The sequence below is a fragment of the Drosophila tropicalis genome, unplaced genomic scaffold (genome assembly GCF_018151085.1).
Source record: "Drosophila tropicalis isolate 14030-0801.00 unplaced genomic scaffold, ASM1815108v1 contig_1117, whole genome shotgun sequence".
In the NCBI taxonomy this organism is placed as follows: domain Eukaryota; kingdom Metazoa; phylum Arthropoda; class Insecta; order Diptera; family Drosophilidae; genus Drosophila; species Drosophila tropicalis.
This window is the reverse complement of record NW_027172486.1, coordinates 1-11,943: the sequence shown is the minus strand read 5'-3', so window position 1 is coordinate 11,943 and position 11,943 is coordinate 1. Positions and strand designations below refer to the sequence as shown.

Below are 11,943 nucleotides of genomic sequence, written 5' to 3'. Positions count from 1 at the left end.
GTAACTGCCATTAAATGGTTGTGTATTGCAAACATCAGCTCTCGATGCAGATGGTTGTGTCTATTGAGACAGTGAAATTTTGCAACGTTCAAACATTGCTGAAGCAATCAGAAACGGCGAGTTTTCCATTAAAAAAAACCTGCTATAGCAGCGAAGAAATGTTACCAGAGTCAAACGTAGAATTACAACCTTTTGGTCTATAAAATCAAGAATTATTTTACTGACTGTAGTTGTAGAGCACAGCAGAGCGCGAGGCAGACGGCGGCAACAGGTAATGCAGCGGCAGGCCCAGCAGTGGGCACGGCAGCGGGACACCCCGGCAGCAGATACTGCAGCGGGAGGGCACAGCAGCAGCGGGCACGGCAGCGGCAGGCACAGTAGAGGCGGCACGGCAGCGGCGGGCACAGCGGCAACATGTAATGCAGCGGCAGGCCCAGCAGTGGCGGACACCCCGGCAGTTGATACTGCAGCGGAGGGCACAGCAGCAGTGGGCATGCAGCGGCAGGCACAGCAGAGGCTGGCACAGCGGCAACAGGTTATGTAGCGGAAGGCACAGCAGTGGGCACGGCAGCGGCGGTCATAGCAACGACGTCAACGACAGCGGCGGTCACAGCAGAGGCGGGCACGGCATCGGCAGGCACACCAGAGGCGGGCACTCTAGAGGAACAGCGGCAACAGGTGAACACCAATTTTTCAGTAGAAGCCAAGTGCTTCAAGCATTCGGACCCTAAAAACCAAAATTTGAAAAACACAAAATTTAGTTTTAAGTAAAAAGTGAACTTTCAACTTTTATAACAAAAGCGTCCAAAAAGAAAAAAATCTTAAAACCAAAAACCCCAAAAAAGAAAATCGAAAAACCAAAACAAAACAAAATTGAAAAACCAAAAACGCAAAAAATCGAAAAACAAAAAAAAACAAACCGGCGGACACCCCGGCAGCAGATACTGTAGCGGTGGGCACAGCAGCAGTGGGAACGGCAGCGGCGGACAAACGGCAGCAGACCAGTAGAGGCGGGCACGGCAGCGGCAGGCACAGTGAGGCGGCAGGCAGCGGCGGGCACAGTAGTGGCGGACACCCCGGCAGCAGATACTGCAGCGGAGGGCACAGCAGCAGCGGGCACGGCAGCGGCAGGCACAGCGGCAACACAGGTAATGCAGCGGCAGGCCCAGCAGTGGCGGACACCCCGGCAGCTGACACTGCAGCGGAGGGCACAGCAGCAGCGGGCATGCAGCGGCAGGCACAGCAGAGACGGGCACGGCAGCGGCGGGCACAGCGGCAACAGGTTATGTAGCGGCAGGCACAGCAGTGGGCACAGCAGCAGCTGCCCGCACAGCAGTGGGCACGGCAGCGGCGGTCATAGCAATGACGTCAACGACAGCGGCGGTCACAGCAGAGGCGGGCACGGGCTCGGCAGGCACACCAGAGGCGGGCACAGCGGCAACAGGTGAACACCAATTTTTTCAGTAGAAGCCAAGTGCTTCAAGCATTTCGGACCTAAAAAACCAAAATTTGAAAACACAAAATTTAGTTTAAAGTAAAAATAGTGAATTTTTTAACTATTTATAACAAAAATTAAAAACCCTCAAGAAAAAAATTGTAAAAACCAAAAACCTCAAAAAAATAAAATTGAAAAACCAAAAACTTGGGACAGCAGCAGCGACAGGTAATGCAGCGGCGGGCACGGCAATGAGCACGGGAACAGCAGACACAGTGGCGACGTCAACGGTAGCGGCTGGTACAGCGGCAACAGGTACTGCAGAGGCGGGCACAGCAGCGACGTCAAAGACAGCGGGCGGGCGTAGCGGTATGCTAAGATTGTAGGCTGCTCTTTGGAAAATAAAAGACTCTTCAGATGAAACGATTTTCCACTTTGACCGCTATAGGTAAGGAAGGAGTAGCAAGCAATTTGCAAGGGTATATAAATATGGACGCGGTCGAAGTTAGCCCCGGCCCTCCGCTTTTTAATTGGTCTGTGTTCATCAGCAAAGTTTTCTGACTTTTTCTTTAGTTTTTTTTGTTCTGCTTTAAGTTTTTGTACTTGGATTTATGTGATAATTTCTCTTCCTAGTCCTATACAAAACATTTGCAACTTTGCCTTTGGGCTAGCAGACAAAAACATGCCTCACACCAACACCAACTCAAACACACACAGACATGTCAGAAAAGGCAACAACACAAACACCTAGGTTTTGCCTTCGTGTGGCATCAACACTTGGAAGTTCAAGTAAAAATGCTTAACCTGCAGCCGCCAGGGCTTTGGAGCCCACAACTGACAACAGTGTTTGAATGGAATAAACGTGAACAGATGAAAACAGATGAAGGAAGACTAAATGAGAAACATACCAAAAAGAGGACATACCAGATAACATAGAGCAATGAGCCAACGTTGAATCAAAAGGCTTAATGAGAGAGGAGTAGAACTTCTTTGCTCTAAAAATGAGGCCAAATGTCTTTGACATAAAATGTAATATTTTACAACTCTAATTCAGGCTCCTTTGATTCAGATGGCTGAATCAGAGTTCTCTAACATTTTAAAAATCCCAGATGGGTTTTCCTTGCCTAATGTCCTGCACGTGCTCAGCACATAAAGCAAGAAGTTCGAGGAATGAAACTAGCAAATGAAAGAAAAAGAAGTAGGGAAATAAATAATATCAAATGATGAAGCTCGATGTGTTGATTATAAGCTTGGCCTAGGACAAATACACCCATCCAAAGGCAGAAGTGGAAAAAGGGTCTATGATAAATGATGCCCACAAGATGAAAGGTGGCCCAAAGGCAAGAAGAGTGGCTGCTGAAGTAAATAGTTGGACCAAAATGCGGCTTGTTTGGCAAGTAGATTACCATTGAATTTGAATGGAAGCCACAGAAATGGGAATGTTTTACACACATGCAGCAATAATCAAATGAACTCTCGATTGTCATAAATCAAACGTTTGTTTGATGGTCGTTATTTGGTTTTGGGTCAAAGGCAAGCATAGATAAAATTTCGGCAAACAAAAATTATTTTTTGGCTTTCTCCTTTTCAGAGTACCGAATGACCAGCTATTTGTCAAGATAGTGAATTAAGTGTGCTGCTTGAGGGTAAAAAAAATATATAAATTATTGGTATACATATATGCAAAAGCAAATCAACTAAAAAAAGTGAGTTTTGGCCAAGATGATTCAATGATTTCTATAAGATAAAGGGGTTTTTTTTATTTTTGAAATCATTTAAGGATTTTAAACGTGTAGGATCACAAGGAAGGAAGTCACAAAGATATATCTGATAGATCCGATTATCTTATCTCATTATCTGAAACACACCTACATAAGTGTGAGATATCTAGATTTTACACCTGTAGATGAGATAAATGGATATAAGTGGTTGTGGAGCGTAAATAAAAGAAGAGGCGTTTGCCAGCATTATTAAAGCAAAATTTTAACTAATTTATTACAAATTTTAGTGGAGCTTAAGTTTGTAATAAAAATTTATTGTTCTTTTTCTGTTGGGGGAATGAGATGAAAATAAAAGCAGCGAAGCAGAAGATGTGCAACAAAGAACTGGCCAACAAAGCGAAAGCCGATTGCAACATCATCGTCGTCATTAAATGAAGCGTACAGCATTCTGGCCAACAAAGTTCTTTGTGTAAGTGGACTTTGATATTGCTTGAATAACTTGGCTATTGTTAACTTGAGGTAAGCCCACTTGCAGGCATCCAATTGATTTTGCAGTGTTAATTAAGCAAATGCATTTGAAGCAATTGTAATGCAATGTGTGAAAGCAACGAATTCATACGAGGCAAACGGCAAGTTTAGCTTGAGCAAGATTTTAATAAATAGACTAACAACGAAAATTACGTGAAAGCGTAGTCTGTTTTTAATTTGTGCAACAGAAATTCCAACAATGGGTGGCAGACATATCAACTCATACACAAAACACATCTAGCATCATAGCAAAAAAAGGAACGTTGGCAACACACATGGCGTATACCTAACTGCTTGCCACCGACCCATATACCACGTTCCATCCTTATCCCCCCCATATAAAGTACGTGTGAGCCCAAAAAGTGTTACGTGAGTGAGTATGCTTAAATGTGACCAAACAAAATATTAGCATATTAAAAAGAATGAGCTGAGATATGCAAAAAAACCAAAACAAAACGAAATCAACATAAAGGAAAAAGGGCACCAGAACAACATACAAAATATTTCAAATGCTTCATCTTGGGATACGACCATTTGATTACTGTGGAAAAACTGAGACGGAACTCAGAACATATAATTAAAGAACTACCTTTGCTTTAGGATTTCGTTTCTGAAGAGATTTTTTATTACTATTACTGCGAAGTAAATGAAAAACCTGCAATTTTGTAGCCTTTAGTAGTTGTAATACTATGTACATGACACTTTTGCTTGTAAATTGTTCATCAAATGCAGTTAATCGACTAAAGGACGATATGCGTTTGATGAACGAGTCGTATACGTAATATATGCATCTTGAAGTCAGTAAAAGGTAAGTAGACTTAAATAGTGAAGAAGACGGGGCTAAACGGTATACAAGTACCATAAACTATAGTATCATAACTACCCTAAGTATACCTTGCAACGGATTGTATTTCTATGTAAAAACACATGTGGTATTTTTTTGGTTTTTGTATTTTGGTTGCTCTTTGGGCATGTGCGCGTCGGGCAAAAGGTTAAATTAAATGGCTAAATGATAAGCATTTGGGTTAAATTGCCAGCCCTCCCTCGCCCATTCACCCAAGTCGCCCACACAGGGAGAAATAGAGATGGCAGATGTGGTTACTGTATGGTGGACTGGTTTTCGACTGACTCTTTGTTTTCCTATGCTTGGCAGTCGCGTCTAATGTTTTTAATAGCAAAAGTTATAATGAATTTGTTAAGCAAGAGGCATCAGCTTCTCTCCCTCCACCTCCACCCTCTTACCGTGGCCCACACCTTGCCATCTCAAATTCGTTTAGTTGCCAAACCAAAAAATTATTCTGTGCTTTTGTTTTTTATTCTATTCTTTTTTTTTTTTGTATATTTGTGGACTTGTTTGGTTTGTTAGGCAATCAGCGATGGAGCTTAATTTTGTGTTTTTTTTTTGTTTTTGTTTTTAAGTGAGCTGCTGTCAGCATTATGTTTTTCGTCCTTTGTCCTTTATTTGAGTGTTTGCTGTGTTGTGCATTTTAAATATTCTGCCCTTTTTATTGTTCTGTGTGAGTGTGTGTGTGTTTGAGTTTTATTTTAATCACGCAAAATATTGTGCAAATATTTAATTATGCTTGTTAACATTATTTGTGTAAAACCATAAAGTTACCAGGATTAACGTCAAATGGAAATGGGCAAATTCTCCGTTTTGTGCTTTTCCCAATCAACTTTTGAATACAATTTGTACTTAACTCTGAAGATTATATCAAACATGGCCAGCAGATTTTAACAAAGTTCCCCATCCCAAGACAAGACAAGATGACTTTTGGGCAAACAACTCGTTAGTCTAATGAAATTTTTACTTACTTTAGGGCAAACACATACACCACATACATTAAAATGCCTCTCAATGTTGATGATGATGATGATGATGGTGATGATGATGGACCAGAAACTAGAGGCTTATCAGCAATAGCAGCATCAACAGGCTGCCATAAATGGAAAATTCAATTTTCATGCACTTAATTGAATGGTTTATTTTGACAAGGTGGATAGTTGTGTTAGCCGATAAGCCTAAAGGGGTTATATATGTACACACAGCCACCCAGTTCGGGTGACTGCAAATTGCACCAAAATCAAATTAAAGCAACTCAAAAACAAAAAATACAGTGGTGAACTTTTGCCTGCTGCACATTGTTGTGTGGCAAATTTATAGCTGTGCATATCGCGCATGGCATGCCACAAATGCCGCACATGCAACACTTGCCACATTGCCAACTCAATTCGAAAATACTATCCAAACACAAGCGCTGCTCTATACACGATATTACCAGATCTGATGAAGAGAGAACACGGAAATTTCATAAGCCTAAAAGTAGAAATGCACTTATTGGCCATCCACACACGAAATATAAAGTTTTTATTTCAAGTATATATGATTGATGTTTACAAGGAGAACTAAACATAAACATAGAGAACTATTTTGTTGTCTTAAGCCGCCAGAGACTAGTAACTTTAATTAATTTTACCAGTCAATTACCAGCCATCGAATAATTAAAATTTAAGTTTTGGTGATTGAATTCTTCTAGGTCGACAACAAGATGAAATTGTTTTATCTTTTGGTTACCATAACTGGGTGCTCCCTTCTACTCCTTATAAGCACACAAGGGAGAGAATTATGTGAGAAGAATTGGAATAATTGTCTTGCTGGCAGATCCAGCTTAAGTTTATTCATTTGAGATAATACAAAACAAAACCTTTGAAACATTTTTTAAAGCGATTACCAAGTTGAGTCATAACTGGCTGTGCCACTCTTTAATATCTCTTCATAAATCTTGCTCACTTTAATTTAAAATAGTTATTATTTCCAAATAGAAAATAATTTTGGTAAATTTTCAGCTGCTACTTCTTTTCTTTCTCTGCACGTGTGTGTGTGTATGTGTGCTTGTGGGTGTGGTATTTTAGCAATTTTTCTCCCATATATACATACATACACAAGAAAGAGGTGAAGGAAAGATGGAAAGATAACCAGTTACTTTTGGCCATGGCTGGCTGTGAGTGTGGCATATTCATCCTTTCATTCCATCGCCAGTTAGATGGCCGCATATGGCCATCATTTATGCATGCCAACAAGCTGGGGTATCAGTTTATCTTTTTGCTGGTTGTTGGACTGTCTGGAGTGTGCGGTTTTGCAGCTGCATCTTCAACTTGTTGTGGCATTAACAAAGTCGTTGATCTTACTCGACTCGTGTTGCCTGTTGTGTTTTGGCTGATGCCATGTGTTGGCAGCTTGGCTTGGCTCTCTAATTGAAATATTTTTATTGCCATTTTGGCTTTGTCTCCCTTGGTGGACATTAATATTCATTAGACAAGGCAAATGCATTAGCAGATTGCAGCCAAACCAACTGATAAATATAGACAAAATGTTTTAGGGAAGCAAAAATGTGTTAATGCTTTAAAATTGTTCACCCCAAACACCTCCACACTTCGCCACTCTACTCCGTTCTGTCCACTGTGTTTTCAGGAGCGATGGTCTGAACAAAAGCATTTTATTTGCGGAAGTCATTAAGTGGCCTGTCTGGGATGCCAGTGGAAATTTTCTTGTTTTATCTCTAGTTAAATTAGAGCTTCCACTTCTTGTGGCCGTGTACAGAAAAATACTTATAACGTATACTATAAAACACGCCTTGAATGCAAATTGTCTCGTCTCCTGGTTTAATTTTCACATTTTTGGATTTTCTTTTAGTGCTTTTTGGCTAGGAAATGGAGTTGAAGTCGCAGCATTACCGCAAAGAGGCGACGTTGCAACTGTCGGTGGAATTTGGAATTTGGTTTCCGGCTTAATTTAGCAAACGTTTGCTATTTTATTTTTTGTGTATGCCACAAAAACCCAAAAATGCAAAAAGAAAAGACAGCCATCAAGAGGAAGAGAGATGGGGTCGGAAAAGTGAAGAGGTGAAACATTTCTTGCGGTTGTTGGTTGGATGAGAATTTCTGACTGTGGCTTCGTAATCTGCATAAAAGTCCAGCACATCAAAAAGTAAAGTCATGCAAATCTGTTAGAGTAACTTACTAATTGTCCTACAATGCGTATACAAACATTCGAAATAGAGCAAAATATTTTGCAATGGTTTTAAAGAGTTCGTAAATCTAATGGAACTGAGGCCATTATGAATACATTCAAAAAGGCAAAATATACATTCACCTTAAATGTGAATAATAGTGAGTGTTGTATGTGTCTAATTGTCTAAATTGTCAGATGCTCTTAGAATACACTTAGATGCATTAAATTAGAAATTTCATCCAAGTCGGATGACTATAACCGTATGATAAAGAACTATAAAAAGATTTAATTTATCTTTAATTTCTGCTGTTTGTCGAAACATCTGACCAACTTTAGATACATACATATGTACTCAGAAAGGATAGATGAAATAAATCAAATACGGTCATATACATTTTCCAGTTTTTTAAGGAAACTTTAAAGCAAACTAAGTGGGATAACTTTTTTGTCTTTTCCCTGTATATGTTGGTTTTCCACTGTTTATTTTGTCTCGGTGATGCTGAAGACAGAAATAGTCAAAGAGTAATTATTGCTTCATTCTTTATAATGAATGCCTTATTTCAGATTAATTTGTAGATCAGTATGTCTCATTGTGCTCATAGAATAGTTGTCTGTTTCATACAGTAGTGATAATTTCTCGATGCTTTTATTACACAATTTGTTTTATGATAGAAATCTTGTTTTACTCATGTTGAATATTCAATTATTCACTCTTGTAGCAAGCTAGTTTGTGCTTAGCCCTTGGCTGAACCGCCTGGGTGCAATTAAACGCTTGCCCTTGCCATATTGCCGGCAGAGAAACAACAAGAACATTCCAGCTGGATCAGGATACGCATCCGCGTATTATGTAAGTAAGTATACATATATACATACATATTGCCAATGTGCAGTCATTTGTTCATTAGCACAGCGCATAAAACTCATCAAAGGCAATTAACATTAACGCAGGCAATCAGCGTGGTCGGTCCATCGTGGCAGAATGAAAGGGAGGCGGGTCCGGGTCCTTGTCAGCGCCTTGAGCGCCACAACTCCAGCGACTGTATGGTGGGGTGAGCCGTGGGTCATGGCCATCCCACGACATTAATTATCTCATTGGCCTATATCGCTGAGCAAAGTGGCAATATTTGAAAGTCTATTAAATGCTTTGGGCCCGGTTGATTTGATTGGGCCATGGTCCAAACAATAATGCCCATCTGTTTATCTCCATCTGTGTGTCTGTGTGTGTCGGTGTATGTGGGTGTGTGTGAGACCAAATATTGGCTCTCCGCATTATAATTTGAACATAAAATTGAATATGAAAGAGACGGAGGGTAAAAGGCATAGTGGATTGAAGAGCGGGAGTGGTCAGAGTTCGAGTGGTTGTCGAAATCAAAGCCACAAAAGAAATCCCAGTTTGCATATTAACAGCAGCTGCTGCCTCCAAAATTGAATAGGCAGGATGGCTGGTTGGATGGCTGCCTGGCAGCAGGTATGTATATGCTGTGTGCACGGCTATAGTCCTGCATATCCTTTGTCAAGCTGAAAATGCAAATTGCCATGACATGCCCTTAACCATTTACCACACCCAAAGAGAACCCGGCAGAAAGACTATTCAGCTATTTCTTTTTTTTTCCACTTGTTCCACTTCAGGCCGGGGACGCATAAAGCAAAACGCAAAAGGAAATCAGCAATGGACATGCAAAGTCAACAGGGAGACAAGTTTAGTAAATGCTTGCAAACAAAAACTCAAGCAGGCTAGCCGGTTATCCTGTAATATTAAAACTATTTGCTCTAGCTATTCTTTGACATTTCAATAGTATTTTAGTTCAAAGAGTTAGTGTTTGTGTGTCAAATTTCCTCACACTGGGTATACCCTGTTTGTTACCCTCGATGTTGCTTACCGCAAAAGTTTTTTAGCCAAAAGAAATCGCTTTCTGCAAAAAACATGAGCCAATTCTCGAGGGCTTTCCGACCAACCTGACCAACAGCCACCATACGTCTGCGGTTAAGTTTCCAGCCATTTGCATGCCCCGAACCCAAACCCAAAATCGAGAAGAGAGAAGGAGAACTCTGAAGCAAAAAAAGAAAACGCAAATTGTTTGGGACGTTGTTCTCAGCCCCATCCTTGCTCCGGACTGTCGTCCGGGTTCTGAATCTCGTGGCCATCGTGATCGCCACTTCGTGAACCAATGCAAATTTCTCCCTCAGGTAACCTTCGTGCTTTGATTGATTGATGGTCCAAGCAGAGAGCGCCAGCGATGGCTCCTTCGTCCTTTCTGGCCCCGGACGCCTTTTGTAGTTAGTAGTAGACCAGGGAGTGGCATTCAGCAAAATTGAATTTAATTTGTAGACACACGCATAGTCGGGAGCTTTATGTAAATTCCTTTTCCGCTCTTTTTTGTTTTTAGCCATTTTTTTTTTTTTTTAACATTACTCTTTCCCGCTTTTCTTTCATTTTGGACGCTTTTTTTTTTGTTGTTTGCCTTTAACCAATCCACAAAGGTATATTTTTGGGTTTCGATTTGAATTTGGACTTGGATTTTTGATTGTGAGCCGGAAGAAACTTTTTGACATTGTTTCACATTTCTAAGGGAAATCAAAAGGTAAGCCCAGAAAATCCCTATTCAATCAAACTGTCAACAAATGAAAAGCAGAGCGGCGACGGGGGAAGAGAAGGTGTAGGGGTTGGAGGCATTTACTGTGATTTGTCAAAATTAATTAAAAATTGTAATGCCTTTTTATCGGCTGGTGCTTTCGGACATTTTAAATACATTTTTCGGTGGGTTGTCAATTAATTTATTTGGCATTTTATTTAAAATTAAATTCATTTTGCGGAAATTGGCGTGAATTTCAATTAGTTTTTGGTTGATGGAAAAAGCGTTTGACTGATTGTTCACACCACCGGGTGAAACACAAGGGAGCGGCGAAGAGCAGTGAGCGGTGAGGGAGTGAGGAGGGTTTTTTGATCCTCGGCATCTACGGTCACACCAGGAGGAGTGACTTGGTTTTTCCAATGGGCACCGCCATTATTCTGATTCGAGCTTTTCACCCGAACACCCGTTCTTTTGCTTTTACGATTTGTCAATTTTTTCAACCCGAACCATTTTCGTGTGTGTCGGGCTCTCTGTGAATATTTAATAAAGCATAAGTTTATTTAACCGAAGTTTTTGCGCGTTTTTAATTCACCACTCGCTCACCATACCCAGAAGAAATTGGCACCCGCCAATTACTTGTATTTATTTGGATCCTTCCGCCCCTCCACGAACATTGGTCCTTCGAGCCGGATATCCTTCCGCTCCTCCAGCTTGCATCGGCGGAATTCCTGATAAGTACAAAATTTCATTATTCATTTCATTTCCATACTACTAAAAGTGTGAGGTTTTCCCGCTTCTCCATAGCGACCTACACACTTTTACATATTGTATGTACATACCTGACCTGTTCCAAGGTTACATGGTAGTTCCTAATCCTTAGCGTGATTGTCCAACGTTCTCGTTTTACATTCCACGAGTATCCATTTTTTATTTATGTTTTTTCCTCGCACTTGTCCAAATCCACCACTTTTTTTACATATGCATTCACATGTACATGTATGTAATTTCCACAGCTGTTTGCCATATCCGCGTAAAAGTTTAAAAAACAAAAAAATTATTAAAGTGTTATAAAAAATAGGGAAAATTAATAATCAAAGTGTTCACCGCGTTTTCTTATGTGTTGGAATAATTACTTTTAATGCCAAACTTATTTCCGCACGCGCGTATCTACGTACATACATACATCGTCACCTGTTGATGTACGCGCATATGTACATATCCATATACATATAATCCCTTCGCACATTTACCACGACACAAAAGGCAAAAAAAAATATTCTTTTTAAAATAGCACTTAACGCATGCATCGCGATTTCTTGCGCGTTCGAATTAGGTGCGAAATTAATTTCCTCACGCTCGTCTTTGGATACCGGTGCACTTGCTTACATACGTACATACATATGTATATGCTTACATAGTCATACATTGCACATACATATGTACATATCCACAACACATAATACATTTCGGTGTCGCGCATTGATTTAACACAACCCCACATCCAATTAAATTACAATTACTTACGTTTTTTTTTTGTTGTTGTGAACAACGCGTGTGCATACATATCTATATACTCACCTGTGTACTTATGCATGTACGTACATACATAGATCAAAGCATCTGTCAATATGCATTGATCGGTTGTTTTGTTTGCGCACAACACTCGCGGTGTGT

The 11,943-nt window shown here is 40.4% G+C and overlaps 1 protein-coding gene and 1 long non-coding RNA gene across 3 annotated transcripts; one reads left to right on the top strand and one right to left on the bottom strand.

Annotated features, from left to right (window-relative positions):
• Positions 1 to 536: 536 nt before the first annotated feature.
• On the bottom strand, positions 537 to 1,227 carry LOC137574405 (uncharacterized). The gene is made up of 2 exons (XM_068286698.1): positions 921 to 1,227; positions 537 to 727 (listed from the first exon to the last, which is right to left on the bottom strand). Exons 1-2 carry the CDS (start codon positions 1,225 to 1,227, stop codon positions 537 to 539), a joined length of 498 nt encoding a protein of 165 aa, XP_068142799.1.
• A 269-nt stretch (positions 1,228 to 1,496) lies between these two features.
• On the top strand, positions 1,497 to 3,484 carry LOC137574395 (uncharacterized). 2 transcript variants are annotated; one of them, XR_011032000.1, is made up of 3 exons: positions 1,497 to 1,534; positions 2,009 to 2,968; positions 3,027 to 3,179. It is a non-coding gene; the product is annotated as an uncharacterized lncRNA (long non-coding RNA). The 2 variants fall into 2 exon arrangements; XR_011032001.1 differs by lacking the exon at positions 1,497 to 1,534 and adding an exon at positions 3,216 to 3,484 and having other exon boundaries at positions 1,627 to 2,968; positions 3,027 to 3,141.
• Positions 3,485 to 11,943: the final 8,459 nt, after the last annotated feature.

Bases quoted from the DNA above. Each gene is read 5' to 3' on its own strand.
- LOC137574405 (XM_068286698.1), bottom strand. From the start codon at position 1,227: ATGCCCGCTGCTGCTGTGCCCTCCGCTGCAGTGTCAGCTGCCGGGGTG. The intron at 728-920 runs GTTTGTTTTTTT...TTTGGTTTTTAG, and splicing joins TGCTGCCGGGGTGTCCGCCG to GGTCCGAATGCTTGAAGCAC.